The 16,052-nt window shown below is 37.2% G+C and overlaps 2 protein-coding genes across 4 annotated transcripts in view; one reads left to right on the top strand and one right to left on the bottom strand.

Moving 5' to 3' along the window:
* TP53BP2 (tumor protein p53 binding protein 2) overlaps positions 1 to 4,554 on the top strand; it is a 52,863-nt gene extending 48,309 nt beyond the window's left edge. For 2 of the 3 annotated variants that reach the window (XM_081312700.1, XM_081312699.1), the window contains 3 exons: positions 333 to 499; positions 2,044 to 2,243; positions 3,264 to 4,554. In XM_081312700.1, coding sequence (XP_081168826.1) covers positions 333 to 499; positions 2,044 to 2,243; positions 3,264 to 3,305 — 409 coding nt within the window. In that variant the 3' untranslated portion in view covers positions 3,306 to 4,554. Of the gene's footprint in view, positions 1 to 332; positions 596 to 954; positions 1,124 to 2,043; positions 2,244 to 3,263 lie in introns of those variants that run through there. The other variant, XR_014024491.1, reaches the window with a different exon arrangement.
* A 961-nt stretch (positions 4,555 to 5,515) lies between these two features.
* Positions 5,516 to 16,052, bottom strand: part of CAPN2 (calpain 2) — a 47,653-nt gene continuing 37,116 nt past the window's right edge. The window contains exons 13-21 of the mRNA XM_081332925.1: positions 15,750 to 15,786; positions 14,618 to 14,683; positions 14,391 to 14,448; positions 11,116 to 11,180; positions 9,103 to 9,171; positions 8,557 to 8,635; positions 7,995 to 8,111; positions 7,533 to 7,591; positions 5,516 to 6,141 (exon numbers count right to left, since the gene is read on the bottom strand). Coding sequence (XP_081189051.1) covers positions 6,118 to 6,141; positions 7,533 to 7,591; positions 7,995 to 8,111; positions 8,557 to 8,635; positions 9,103 to 9,171; positions 11,116 to 11,180; positions 14,391 to 14,448; positions 14,618 to 14,683; positions 15,750 to 15,786 — 574 coding nt within the window. The 3' untranslated portion in view covers positions 5,516 to 6,117. The remainder of the gene's footprint in view (positions 6,142 to 7,532; positions 7,592 to 7,994; positions 8,112 to 8,556; positions 8,636 to 9,102; positions 9,172 to 11,115; positions 11,181 to 14,390; positions 14,449 to 14,617; positions 14,684 to 15,749; positions 15,787 to 16,052) is intronic.

Here is a 16,052-nt window from a genome sequence, read left to right on the forward strand (position 1 = left end):
TATATAGCAGCCATTTTAACCTTGTGACTTATGAAAAGTGAGCAGCAGTAAAAACCTACTACTACTACTACTACTACAATCACAATGGACACCACTTTGCATTCAAGGTGAAAAAAAAAACTTTCAGCCATCAGTACAACCTTCTCATGGATTCTCAAATATTCTAGTTTTCATATCTAGTGGCATAACCTTATAGAAAAGGACTCTGGGTTGAGGCTAACCTAATCTCCAGGAAGAGGATGTTCCAAAGAGCAATCACCATCAATCTGGGTATTTGTAGAAAGTGATTGAAAACATTCTGTTACTTTTTTCTTTTCTTTTGCAATGTATAGGACTCCACTGCATTGTGCAGCATCTTGCAATAATGTCCAGGTGTGCAAATTTCTAGTGGAATCAGGTGCTGCTGTATTTGCCACAACATATAGTGACATGCAGACTGCAGCAGACAAGTGTGAAGAAATGGAAGAAGGCTATACTCAGTGTTCTCAGTTTCTTTATGGTATGTGCCCAAAATGGGGTTCCTTAGAGTTGTAGTCCCCCCCCCCCAGATTTCCTCTTTTATGTCTACAAGATTCTTTCAAGCTCTAGAACAGGGGTGTCAAACTCAATTTCATTGAGGGCCACATCAGCATTGCTGTTGCCCTCAAGGGGCCGGGTGGGTATGGCCAGGGTGGGCGTGTCCTACTGGGTGGGCGTGGCTAGAGTGCGTATGGCCTACTGGGCGGGCATGGCCAGCTCTACATCGTTTGCATCAAGGGTGCCTATGGGGGCCTGGCCAGGAGTGGGACAGATCTGAGGGTCTCTGGCAGAAGGAGGGTCTCTGGGCCAGGACCAAGGCAGTGGGGGCCGTTCCCTCACTGTTTCCAGGATGGCTTCACGGGCCACATGAAACCACTTTGCGGGCCGGATCCGGCCCCTGGGCCTTGTGTTTGACATGTCTGCTCTAGAAAATAGCACGTCTATACATCTGAGGTTCTGCGAAAGTTTTATGCCTGTTCCTAGCTGTGGCATCAAATGAAAAACATTATTTGGTTCTACTTCTGTAATCCCAAATTTCAGAAAGCAAAGCATTGAAACTCTTATGCATTCTAAGTAGGATTTTCATGTATAACAGAGATAATAAGTTGGAAGGCACCTTGGAGGTCATCTAGTCCAACCCCCTGCTCAGGCAGGAAAACTTATACCATTTCAGACAAATGGCTGTCCAGTCTCTTCTTAAAAACTTCCAGTGTTGGAGCATTCACCACTTCTGGATGCAGGTTGTTCCACTGGTTAATTGTTCTAACTGTCAGGAAGTTTCTCCTTAGTTCTAGGTTGCTTCTCTCCTTGACTAGTTTCCATCCGTTGCTTCTTGTCCTGCTTTCAGGTGCTTTGGAGAATAGCTTGACTCCCTCTTCTTTGTGGCAGCCCCTGAGAGATTGGAACACTGCTATCATGTCACCCCTCACTCTTCTCTTCGTTAAACTACACATACCCAATTCCAGCAACCGTTCCCTATATGTTTTAGCCTCCAGTCCCCCAATGGGGATATTGGACATGCTGTGTTTTGTTACTACTTCAGATAGTATCTCCACATGCACACTGGAAAACATTTTTTGCTGAAAGAAAAAATGCTATGAAACTTGCATCGAAAAAGAAGACCTAGGGGTTATAGAGAATTATATAATAAGGAGGATTATAAAATTATAATTATTGAATAGAAGGTTAAAATCATACTATATGTCATAACTTTAGTTTCTTTTTCTTTGGATTTTAGTTTACTGTATGTAAAATTCTCAATTTTTTTTTTAAAAATGCATCTTCACATGCATTGCAGGTATAATTTCCCACTTTGTGTCACTTTTATACCCACCCATACAGATTGTATTTATGTTAATGCTGCTCCTATAATGGCTTGAACATTCCTAGACAAACTATGTTTGCTGTAATTCTGTGACTTTTGGCTTTTTTACTTAGTTAAGAATTTATATGGTAGTCAGCATTATTATGGAATAATTTTTCGTTAAGACCACTTGGTCTGATTTTTTGGTGCGTGTGTTGCAGGAGTGCAAGAAAAAATGGGCATAATGAACAAAGGAGTAGTTTATGCTCTCTGGGATTACGAGGCTCAGAATGAGGATGAGCTATCCATTAAAGGAGGGGATTGCATGACAGTCCTTCGCCGGGAAGATGAAGAAGAAATAGAATGGTGGTGGGCTCAGCTAAGTGACAGAGAAGGCTACGTGCCACGGAACTTGCTTGGGGTAGGTTGAAATAGTTGCAAATGTTTCTTAGTATAGGTTGATAGCCATATATCCTTTACACAAATGATTTGGCTGCATTAATGGTCTCCCTCATCTTCCAAATTGTCACGGTTTCTTACAAGTTAAATTAGGATGATTTATTCTAAATTCCTGGATGTTCAATATTTAGTGATGTGATAAAATCAGTAATCTCTATCTTATGGCAGCTCCTTTTCTGTAGATGAAATTGATTTCATAAAGATCTATTTCATAAAGAAGTTTGCTTGTTGCAAGTTGGCTTCTTGGACTATAGGTAGGATGAATTCCAGAAATACATTATAGTGTTTTAGAGAACTGGGGAACCTACAAGAGGAACAAACAGTGTATATTAATTTTAAATTTAATAAACCTTAACCTTAAAAAGAATCCTGGTGCAGAAATGCAGCACTTGAATCAAATCTACTCACTGAGATCTTAATTAATCCACAAAATGAACCCAATAGATACTGCAGAGTGTCTCTACTTCCCTCTTCCCTCTGTAGTCTTGACTTCTGGCAATTGCCACATGATTTTGGTGGTCTATATGATAGCTTAGTGATTAAAGACATTGAGCTTGTCAGTGTAAAGCTGGGTTTGAAACCTGAGCACCACACAATGGTGTGAGCTCCTGTTACTTGCCCGAGTTCCTCTCAACAAAGCAACTTCAAAGCATGTAAGTGCAAGTAGATAAATAAATACTACTTAGGTGGGAAGGTAACAGTGTTTTGTTCACCTTGGCATATAGGCATGCTGGCCATATAACCACGGAAAGGTCTTTAGACAGTGCTGGCTCCCTTGGCTAAGAAACAATTGAGCACTATCCCCTAGAGTTGGATACAACTGGACAGGGGAAACCTTTACCTTTATGTGTCTCTGTATATACAGTACATATTCCTCTTAAGAAAGCTTCAAGGAGAGCAGCTCAGGTGTTTTTTAAAGTAATTACTGTGTGTATTGACTTGTGGACTTGAGACAACAACCTCTCTTTTTTCTTTTTTCCAGCTATATCCAAGGATTAAGCCAAGGCAAAGAAGCTTGGCATGAAAATGTTAGAAGCAATTTTATGAAGTATTAACTGCAGTATGTTTTCCTTTTCATCTGCAGAAATGCATCTGTGAGACTTCTTTTGGTAATAATGTGATGTAAAAGCAAGGTGGAATATACCTTGAAAATATATGAAGGATAAAAATTATAGAAGAAATTCTACAATGCTATTTTCAAGCAATGAATTAGTTTCTCCTTTAGGCAAATTAGGCCTGATGGTCAATCACTGCCTTATCTTCTTCTACAGTAGCTTTCTTTCCACCCCCTTTTGTAACTTACTAGTAAGATAGAATCCAACAATTGCCCCACCCAGTCTCTTAAATCTTTTCATTCCATTCTGTAGAAACAGAGCAATGTTAAGTCAGGTAACCTTTTCATATAGAAACTAGTAACGTTGTGTTTTTAAAATGTCTTAGTAGCAGAGCTAATGGGATGAAATGACATGAAATCTGTTGAATTAAGGAATCTAAAGCAGTTCTTTGAGCAATAATTTTAAGTGCAGTAGCATTTTAGGATTCCAAAGTATTTGAAATATGGCACATGTGATGTAGCTTACTGTATGTGGGGTGTATTTTTTCCCTTACAAACAATACATTTGTAACTTCGGTATTAAATGTAGAAAAGCCAGTTTTTGCATCTCACAGATTTTGCTACAACTATCTTTTCCTTAAATGTGATTAAACATTTGCTTTAGAAAATACGTTTGTTTGTTTGTACTCTTTGAATACACAGTGCTCCTGTCATTGAGCTGTTCTCATGTGCTGATGTGAGCACAATAAAGATTAAAATTTGTGACTCCCAATGTTGTCAGCATTTCTTGGTTATCAGGGATATTTTTATGTGATCTGTAACTACTATAAAAATGACATTGCACTTGACCTTTAAGTTATATTACTTTATCCTGATCAATTAGATTGTATGGAGGGTTGGGTGGGGATTTAAGAGAAGAAAGATATCTGAAAAGGAAACAGTTTGTTTTAAAATTGCTTTATATCTATTATTGGCAAGATCATATCTTCTTGAATTATGGTAATCTCCCCACCTGCATCAAGCATCCTGTGGCCCCCTTACTACTTTGGACATTCATTAAGCTTTTGAGACAAAAATATGTGTTGGCAATGACAAAGATGAAGTCTGATAAGTTTGTGCAACAAGTGGGTATACACACACATGTATACAATAAGCCTCTTTATGGGAACATTCACACCCAGTAAATGCATTCTTACCTTTGCTGATGAATCTTTCTGTTAACTAAATAAACATTGTGTGTTACAGTTGTCCTCGTTTAACAATCATTTGAAGTTAGTGGCAATGAATGAATGGTATTTACATCCAGAACCCAAAGTTACAGCCATTGCAGCACCCCTAGGGTCACATGAGCAAAATTTGGGCACTTACGAAAGCAGGGGTGCTTCACAGCAGCATACTCCCACCTCGCGAGTAGTGTGCACAGGCTCAGAAAGAAGGCCTAGCACAGCCAGCTGTTTTCTTGCATAGGTTCAGCCTGGGCATACCTCATCAGCGGCAGGAGGAAGATGGCCAAAGATCAACAGGGCCTGCAGAGCACAAGGCCACAGGCCAGCTGGGGCTCTGTACTTTGGCAGCTGGCTACAGCTTGAGGCAGCACTCCCCAGCAATGGTACTGGGGCTGAAGTAGAGATGGGGGCAGTGGTGCCTAACTAAGACTGCTGAAGGCACCAAGCCTATACTTCAGCCCCATCACTGCTGCCAAGGAATGCTGCTGTGCAGAGTGGTCAAAAGGGCACAGATGGTGTGTGTGGGGGGGGAATTCAAGAGGAAGCAGTCCCTTGCCTTACCAAAACTCAGGGCTGGGAGGGACACTAAGCTGGGCATGACTTGGATCAGGGCAATTCTCCTAATGGCTGGTGGAATTCAGTTAACAATATCGATAGGAATTGTGGGTGTTAAGTGATGTGGTCACATAATGTCGCACTTTAAAACCATGTTGCTTAACAATGGAAATTCCAGTCCCAATTATTGTCGTTAACTGAGGACTACCTACACTTTAGAGGCAGGATAACACAACAGCAAATAAATGTTGAGACTTCATAATTCCAAGCGATTTATTCCATTTTACTGGTTAAAAACATCAGTGGTAGACTAAAAATCTTTAAAAACAAAAAAACAAAACCCTACTGGTATTGTTAAGTAATTAGTGAAAACTCTCATTACACCGCAAATAAGTGAAACAGATTTTATGAGATTTGCTGCATTGCAAATAAGCATTTGCTAAGTTTTACTGTAGATTTGCTCTATGATGAATGCAATCTTTCTAACTTATATTCAAGTTACACTGCTAGATTTTTTTTTAAAAAAAAACCTTTTCCTGAAAAAGCTCAAAACAAGGAATTTATTTGAACAGTAAAGAAGAGAGAAAAGGAAATCTGACCGAGAGCATTATGAATTGACTAGCTTTTATTTGAATGGCAAAAGCATTCTTTATTGATGAATCAGATTTCAGATGGTTAAAATAATCTGTAATACAAAGCTAATTTCTAATAGAAAATGCAGCCATTCCCAATATACTTAGAAATAATAGAATGGCAACTCCAGGAAATTTACTTTACGGCAAACCTGGAAGAGTTTAAGCAAATATTATAGTATTATATAAACAGTTACAGCTAATATATTGAGATTGTTTGGCAGTTGCTTCGGGTTTTTTTAGTACTCTCTTTAGCAGCTTCACCATAAGTACATGTATAAGTACACCATAAGATGTATAATAAGCCCTTTTAAAAAATGTTCCAGGTTGATTCCCAAGAGAGCTTTTTGCCATTTGTGCATTGCTTTTTCATATGGTAGTAAAGCACAACCACTGTGGAAGAGAAGGAAAAACATGTGATAAGCAACCTTAAATAAAACTATGGCAATTTAGATAAAAATTTATCTGAATTATATTTTTTTTCAAAACTAAAATTCTCTGTAGAAAAATGCTCGAGTCACAAAGCAAACCTGACACTTAAAAATTCTAGAGAAATTTGACTGGCAGTCAGAAAATCTCTACATTTCGTAAAAGCCCCAAATCCTACATATGAATTCTTCTTATATTTACAAATGCTGATATTTTGCAGATGGTTAATTTTATACCATAGGTTAGCAATCTCTCATAACGCTTTCTGACTGGCTAGACTAGAAAGAATGATGGGGTTGAAGCTTTAAACTTTATAGAGGATGCCAGGTTGCTTCCCCTTGCTTGAGGAAGTGTTAGTTTCTTAATCCATGAAAACTCTAAACATGGCCCAGAGGGGAGCCTGAGTACATTTATTGACAGCGGTAACTTTCTAGTACAAAATGTTTTGAGGAATGCAGCTAATATCTGCACAATTAAGTTGCTCTTGAGCTGATAATATCTGCTTCATTCTTTGTCATCTACTCCTTTGTATTCAAGTAGAATATATTTCTTGATACAGCATAATGAATTACAGCATTTTAAGAGATTTGTGATGTTCAGGGTATGATATGTATTGGGTTATGCATAGTTTCAAGTTAAATTAAGAATACACAAGATACATCCGTGGCATCTAATAGTGTCGTTCCCTCTCTGAGTCTGCTGAAATGCTGCATTGTCTCTGGTGCATTTATGAACAAGACTGTGCTTAAATAAGCAGCCACAAAAACAAATTCATGCTTCTGCGTTTAGGGATGCAGAGGGGCTGAGGGATTTCTGTATCTGCCAAAACATTGTTTTTAATCAAGAAGAAAAGTATGTGAAATATTAGTGAACAAGTTTGACTTATGGAGGATGGAGTGTAGTCCAGAATTATTTTAATTCACACAATGAGTTGTCTATTAATGTTTCATCGCTTAAAACCTGTAAGCGTTATCTGTTTATGGAATCTGTCTAGGCAAGCACAGAAAAAACATGAGCTTTTATGAGTTTCTCCTGGTTTCAAAGCTTAATTATGGCAGCTTGCTCTCCTGAGGCATAGCCTGTCATATGTCAGCCACATCTGCATAGAAACTGCAATCTTAGTGTTTTGCAAAATTTCTTACCCTGTCTTTTTTCGTCCCTAGCAACTTTAATGAGGAAATAAAGAAACGTTGCACATCTATGAACTAGATATTTAGTTAATAGAAGATTTCCAGTGCCTGATATAAAAACAGAATATGTATACTCAGGGTTGTTTTAAAGTTGAAAACACAAAAAGGAGCTTTTCCTCCAAAGTGACTTTGTTCCATTAGATTTTGACAGGCTTGCTAACTTACAGTGCCAAGATTCATCTGTACTGTTCCTGTTTTCTCAGTATCCAGTTTCTTAAATATCTCTACAAGGGGATAAAAAAATGAATTAATAAAGTTCATCAGTTTCTCCCAAGAAAGAAAAAAGCAGCAAAAACTTTTTCATCAAGAGAAACAAGGAAGAAAATTACCACTCTTAGCTATTAGACCTGCCCCTAAAAGTCTGTAATTAATCTAAGATGTGTAATTATGGGGATGTAAAGCATTGTTCCATTTGGTAAATAATTACAATCCGTTAGTTAAAGCTAGAAGATCAGTTTGTTTATTTTCACTAAGTGCCCTTTATATTTTAAGAATTGTGCATAATCCTCACATGTACAAATTTTGATATGAGGAAACAGTTCATATTGCCTATCTGGAACTCAGTAAAGTTAAAAACTAAACAAAAGCATTATTTTAAGACCACCAGCCTAAATTAAAGATACTCACTGAACAAAGTCTCCAGTCGAATCAAGCACCTAACAAAATTATCAAAATCAATGATCAGCTGCTCATCAGCAAAACGGGCCACAATGACTTGATGCAATTGGCAATCCAACTTAAATCCTGAAATACAAGTAAAATTCTAATTGCTACAGATGCATCCTTGGTGCAGCTGAATACAAAGCAAGAAGGAGCTGCTCTAAAAATGTTTTAAATTGTTTTAATATATTAAGGTAAACATTCTGATCACATAAGCAGAAGCTTGGAAATTGCTACAAACCTTACCGAAGTGTTGGAATTGGTTTTTCCAGCCTTACCCAACTAATGTCCTTCAACTCCGTAGTTTATGCTTCCTGTGATTCTTAGAAAGGGCACCCACTGGCATAGTGGTAGGTGTGGAGGTGATTAAAAGAACAATCTGGAGGACATCCAGTTGTGGGAGGTAACTATGGGGTATTGCAACTTTTCAGGACCACATCTGGAAGCAGCTACAATAAGGGAAGCTATATGTATTGGGCCTTAATCATTACAATGTCTTTGGTGATCTCCACTTTTGATCGACAAGTACCTGCTTGCTCCAAAGCTTTCCTCATCTCATAGGAGTTCATGGTGCCAGAACAATCTACATCTATATCCCGATAAATTTTCTAGAGAATGTAGAAAAAAGGACATTTTTCTCTATTAAAAATACTGAATTATCTGAAGGGAAAAAAAGCATATACATATAGTCCCTTTTATTTCCTTATTATTCATGCACATTTCTTCTCTTGATAAAATAAGTGTTCTTTTTCTTCTGGAAAATTTATCTCGGGCCCTATAAGTTTAATGGAATAATATTTAAGTCAGTATTTCTTAACCCTGGCAGCTTGAAAATGTGTGGACTTCAACTCCCAAAATTCCCCAGCAAGCAAGAACAAATGGACAAGTTGCACTTTCTACTATAAAAGCCAAGGCTACTTACGTTTTATGCACTCAGAGCAACAATGTAGGTATCTTGCTTGGTATCAATGATACTTCGTACCAGGAAACCCATCCAAACCTACACAATCCAAGTTGCTAGAGTATATTTTAAACAATCAAAATTTCCCACAATTTATTTAAAGGTCACTTTTACCTGGTATTTCTGAATCTTTGTCCAAAGTACGTGGAATTCTTTCAGCCCTAGCTTACCACTTCCATCAGTCTGCTTGGTTAAAGAAACTTCCAATTTAAACAGAAATTTTTTTTTCTTTCACTGTAGTTTTCTTTGGCTACATTTCTCCCACATCAGCCTACAGGGTAGAATCTTAGTTCCTACTAACTTGCTACCTTCTACTAAACACTTGCTACTTTTGTAGAAAGAAACCTATACTTAGGCATATGATAGACACCTGTTCTTTATAAATAACCATTTTGTTACTTCCTATATTTGAGGGGTGGGCATCTTTGGAGGAGGTAGGAGTGGAGAGTGCAAAGTGGATATGGATATATCAAATGTGTAGCCATAGTTGGGGGTGTTCTTTGTATTTATGCATTGGCATTTTTGTATTTTTATTTTTGCATCAAAACATCAGATTCAAAGTTACAACTATTTTTTACAATGGTCATTAAGCAAATCCATTTTCCCCAACTAGCATTTCTTTTACCAGAAACAGAAGTAAATGCTAGAAACCAGGAAAAATTGTAAATTATAGTCATATTACTATGAGAGGCTGCAAGCGGACGTTTGCTGGGGAGCTAACTGCCAAGGGCCCAAAATGCAATCCTATGGCTGTGGGGGATGTGGGCAACTGTTATTAAGTCTGAAAACAGAGTTTTCTAAATAGGTCTGGGCAGATCCATTGTAACTTCAAACAATTGTTAAGCAATCAGTTGTAAGTCACAGACTACCTATATAATGTAGTAGTTGATCTGTTTTGTCTTATATTATTGTTTCATTGCATGTTCATCTAACACCATATACATTCATACACTGTTACAAAATGTCAATAGTTAAAAAAAATCCTTCTTCAAGGAACATTAATCTAACATTTGATATTGGAGAAGGATGGGGAGGGGAAAAGACAATTATAGTAGAGTAAGAATGCAAAAAAAAGGAGCCGTATGAATTTATGCTTGGAAAAGAAAAATTAAGTCAGCTTTTCCTAACTTGATACCTCCAGATTTGTTGAGATGGCAGATTCAAGAATTTCCAACCAAGACAGCCAAATCCTTCATAGATACATAAGCCCGGGAGCTAAGAAGGCTTATACATTTGTTTCAGGAAGATGTTCCAAACATGTCATGAAGCAAGTGACATTCTGCATTAGAGGCAGGAGATCTTGGGTAGCTGAGGTAGAATTATAGCACAGAAACTCTGCAGGACGGTGTGTGTGGGAGAACAATACAATGGAACTCCAGGAAGAACTTTGATTTTATTAGGCATGCCAAATTTGGGCTTCTAAAGTCCAGACCACTGGTAGATGGTGGCATGTTACCATTTTCTATATTTTGTTACTGCCATCTAGTGACAATTTTTCAGCTCAGGTAGGGTTTGCCTGATTTAAGGTTTATATGTGGTATAGGCAAAAATATTCTTTGCACATGTGAATAAAGGCAGAGGTATAATAACTAGCTGCATCCTTCTTTGTTTATGAATATACAAAGAATGAATGAGGATCATACTCAAGTTACATATAGCTTAGCACTACTGTTTGGTTTATTTGGTAGCCTGAGATCTTCTATCGTTGCTACCAAACATATTTTTAATGTACATGCTAGCTATAGATATGTCACCATTCAATTTAAATATTTATTACATTTACATCCTGCCACAATCTGAACTGAATCTTGGCAGTTCAATATGGAATATCCTGCTACTGGGTGTGCCTTCCTCAGACAAACACTATCTGGTAAAATAAAGAAACTATGATCAGCATGTTTCTGTCCATTGACCCAAGGGATGAGATGCAGCATACATCTATTAAATACAGAAGAAATTAACTATGAGAAGGATTTCATTAACTAGAACACTAAAAAAGCACACTATAAACGTTTGACCAAGTTCATCTTCCTCATTCTGTTTTAATGACCATCCATAATTCTGCTGCCCCCACTTTTTCCCACTAGAGCCTTAAACAGAAAATATACAACACACACTGAAGGATACATCTAATAGATCAACCATAATTTTGCAAGTTTCAATACTAAAGCCATCAGATTTAATATCTTGACCTGCAAAGAAAAACAGCAAATTTGTTACACATAGAAATCTTTTACTAAGCCTTTAAAATCTTTCGCTACTCTTGCAATTATTCTATTCATCTAGCTCTATATCATTTTTTTAAAAGCTAATTTTAAGCACTGATATCTTTCCTCCCTTGCCCACACTGCAAGTTCTCTTGGTCTTTTATTGCACTAATAAATTCACAGCCATTAAAGAATAAGGCTTTTTCAAGCCCAAAGTCATCTCCTTTGCTTGCAAAAATTTTAAAGGTTTTCTTTCATAAAGTTTAATGGATGTGCTTTATTTATGTTGCTTTTTTCTACATGTGATGAAACTGGCTTAGATTGAATATACAATTCAATTAATAGCAAAGAAAAAAATGAATAAAGTTGCCACACCAAGAGAAGATAATGTTTTAACAATATCACTTAAAATGCCTGAAAAAGGAGCTTTTGCCTACAATGAAACAACAATAAAGTGTTAGATTATCTTCCTGTAAGAAGTACTTCACAATCATTAACATGACTGAGAGATTCTAAAATCTACTATTATCTGAGCTGCAAAAAAATGGACAATGACAAGATGGCAGCAAAAAACCAGAGGTATCTTTCACTCTACTCTTACATTTAAAGATTATCCAGATTTTTTTTTGCTTCTTAGACATGGTAACCCTAAGAAGTCTCATTTCTGATTTTCAGTCCTTACAATTATGACAATGAGCCAAAAAAGTCACACACTCAGCAAAAAGGGCAGGATCAGCTATAACTACTTCTGTATAAAGCCGTACCAACAAATTCAGACATATGAGGCTCAAATAACACAGTAAATTTGACAATTCATCCAGTATTAAAAATCAAAGGGGAAAAGAAATAAGTGCAGAACTTTGGAGATGCTTTAGTGCTTCAAGAAATGCACAAATAAATGTTGAGTTTATTCAGAAGGGTCAAACATGGGTTAAAATGCATTGTTTTTCAGTAGCAAAGTTGTGTCCAACTTTTAGTGACCCCATGGACTGCCATGGCATGCCAGGCCCCGGACTTCTGGTTTGCCAATGTAGTCGCCATGGACGTCTGGGAGGCGAGCTCCATCTTCGGCATCCAGTTTCACTTTGCTGGGGGACCCAGGAAAGGGTCAAAAGATGCCCTGTAGGGGCAACCAGCAAGGAGGGGATCGCGGGAGGGCAATAGCCCTTTCGCTTGATTCAGGGCAGCCCTCCAAACTGGCGGACAAAAGACCAGCCATAGCAATCTGGGTCATCACTAGGCTGCAGATAGCCAGTCACACTTACCACCAGGGAATTTTAAAGCACAGCGCAGATGAGACTGGGTAAGATCTACCTCTCTTAAATCCTTTTTTTTTACTTGCATAAGCTGCTTAAAGTACTACTGTGGAGAGGGAAGGGAGATTTTATCCCTCTCTCTCGAAACAGTGGTGGACTTTAAAACGTTGAAAGAATAACTTGATCCTCATTGGAATTTTATTTTTTAAAGTTTGTGGACTAAAAGATTTTCTATGCTTACTGAAGATGGGGGTTTTTACTTATAAAAAAGAAACAAAACTGAAAAGATTATAAAAACTTTGGATTTAAAAGAAAACTTTAAATAGTAGGGGCGACATCCTGTGGCTCAACCTTATACTACAATTTGTTATTGTTTAAAAGAGACTTGGCCAGCAGCCCAGACAATAGATAAGACTTATGTAACCTTGAGATATCAGCTCTGAGAAGCCCAGCTGTGTTCCCTATTCAGTGACAAAATCTTTTTTTGTATTCTCTGATTGCAAAGCCTACACAGAATATAACAGAAAAAGTGGAACAATTAAAGATTATGACAGAAGATTCAACTGATCAACAAATACAGTCAATGGAAAACCCAGAAAAGGGATTGACAAGATGGAAAAAGGAAAAGACTTTCTACATAAATCAGAAGGAACCTGAGGATCAAGAAGAAGAACAGACTGAAGAGAAGATAAACAGGACAACTACATTGAGATGGAAAAATATAGAGACAATTTGTTAGTCCTCTCAAAAAAATGGTGACCGGATGGTCTTTTCAACCATCTTACTGAAATCTAAAACAGAATGTACTTAAATAGATAAGATGTGTATGTTGAATACAAGACATTGTTATGAACTGAGATAAAGAAAAAATTTTGGTCATTAAAATTTAGCAGTATAAATACTAATAGCTAATTTGAATATTGATTTGTGCATAAAGGTCATGTAAAGGTGAATAATGTAGATAAGCTAAAAACCTATTCTTGAAAGTAATAAATAGGTCTATATTGAACGTTAAAAATGAAAATTATTAGTTTAAGCAAGAGATAGCAGATACAAAGAGGAAGAGAGGAAGTATTAAATAAAAAGAAATAAATGAAATGAAATAAATGAAATAAAAAGTAATTTTGATTACTAAAAAAAACAAAAACTGAAAACTAGCAAAAAGGAAGGATATCATATTGTATCCTTAATTTGTTGACATAGAGGGTGAGAAGTTAAGTAGACGGGATGTTTATTTTGAATATTAGATTTTGTAAGGAATGGTGATAGATGAATTGGGAGTATATTAAAAATCTTGGGAATAATAAATATCAAATGTTAAATCTAAATGTTAGTGGAAATTGAAACTGAAAAATCTATTAGGTCATTGATTGTCTAAAAGATTGTATGTTAAAATAACTAGAATATGTGTAAACTAAAAACTATGGATATATGTAAGAAAGTTATTTTCTATGTGATTGATAGAATAAAACTTGTCTTTTAATTTACAAATAGACAGTATATATGAAGTGAAAAAGAGAGGAAATGTTTATGGTAGCAATCTGAAATCTGTACTAATGATTTCTGTATGTAATTGAATTACTACTACTCAGCCACCACGTTGCTTTTCAAATATGTGAATGTAATATTAGAAAATAAATAAAATTTGTAAAAAGAAAAGGAATTGGATATCTAATCAGGCCCCTATTCACATTTTGGGATGCTCTGGATCTCCTTTGCTCTTAAGCATCTAAGTAGAAGCTGTTTCTGGCCTTGTGAACTCATTCATAACCACTGACAGCATGTTTTCAAACTAATTTTTCTCCAGCTTATTCATCCCCCAGAATTCTGGGGTTTCAGTCAAATAATACAGGGGTTAATGGGAATTACAGTACAGATTCTGTGGAGAACACTCAGCCAGGCAAGGCTAAATTAAGAAAGGGAAGAAGGAAATGCTTACGTTTTGCTAAGATTTTTTTCAGAATATTACACAGTTCAAAGGCTGAGATCTCAGCATCCTGGTAAAGGTGAGATAAAGATAGCATTAAGGACACATGTATTAAATATTGTTTCTGAAACTAATTGTTTTTATCAAGCCATATTCTGTTGTGGCATTTTAGAATCTTACTTCAGTCATAGATTGCCCAAAGTTGTCTATTTTTCCCCATGGAACATTCATTCACTCACCTCTCCAGCTAATTGCCTAAATAATTTCTTAAAATTGGGTTCAATTTCATCTTCAGTGAGTTCTTTCTAGAAAAGAAAAGAATTGCCAAGGCAAGTGAAATAAAATTTTAAAAGCTTCTGCTATAGTATTTGCTATTTCATAAAGAAGAAAATATGCTTTAAATGTATTCAGCATATCTTTTGTTTTGCCTCTGAGCATGCCTGTCCTTTAACATTGCTGCTTCTATGTCTTCATGAAGGGTGAAAGTTTTTGTTGTGATTCAGGGTCAGCCTGTGGGTTCGGCATTTGGGTCGGACGATTCAGAGGAGGAGGAGGGGGGTGTTGGTGAGGTTGCTGAGGGTGTTGGAGAGCTTGCTGATGAGAGCCCTCAGCCAGGCCCCTCCCATCTGGTCACGACGCAGACCCAGCTGTGTGAGCCTGACAGCGTGGATGAAGATGACCCACAGCTGGCCCTGTTCAAGGATGCCCAACGCAGGAGGCAGTCAATCAGGAGTAAACAGAGGAAGGCAATGGGGCACCTCGGAAGGAGGCAGAGAGAAGCCACGCCCTGAACTGTTTAAAAGGGGAATGTGTGGGAGGGCTGGTTTGCTGAAGGCAACCGTTTGAATAGTTCCTGTTTCATGGTTCGTGTTTGCTCTCTTTGCTCTCTTTGCTCTGTTTATGTTTTTAAGTTAATAAATTTGGCAGGCTTAGTTCCAGCCTCTTGCCTTCTTGTAAAAGGGGTTGTCCCTGCCTTTTCTGCAGGGCCGGTAGTAGGCTGGTACAGAACAGTTTTATGAGTCAGCTTTCACAGTGTAACACTCAGAATTAGATTTTATAAGCCAGACTAATATGGAGTGCTACTTGGTCTTCCTCCTGATTCCATCAACATTTGGCTACTCTATCAGAAGCAAGCGTTTCTGCCGTTTGATCAGTGTTCAGAGGTACAACAAACTTTAACACAAAATGTTCACAAAGCTGCCCATCCCACCTGATATACTGATATACCAAATATACTGAGATACGGTATAAATAGACAAGACAAGAGACATAAGACAACTCTTAGAACTTCCAGCAAGTATGACCAACTGGGAATCCTGGCTTATGCAGCCGAAGTGCAGTCAAAACAAATATTCCTATTAGCTAACATACCTCTTCAATATTGGCCTCAATTTCATCATCAACAACTCTACAAATAAACATAGTTAGATGAGTTAACACAAAAAAGATTATGATTGACTTTCAGACAGGAAGAGGACACAACTGGGACAGGGTGAATCTATGCATGCACTGAGCCATCTGTGGAAAAGTATTTTGAGAGCTATCCACAGAAAAGGAACATACTGTAACATTGCCATTTTTAGTTATCTAATTACGAAAAAATCCAAAAACAGTTTGTTTTTTTAAAAAAAGAAAAAGATGACAAAATAAAGAAATGGATGGACAAATATTCTC

This window comes from Vipera berus (assembly GCF_964194415.1).
Source record: "Vipera berus genome assembly, chromosome: 1".
Classification (NCBI taxonomy): Eukaryota; Metazoa; Chordata; class Lepidosauria; order Squamata; family Viperidae; genus Vipera; species Vipera berus.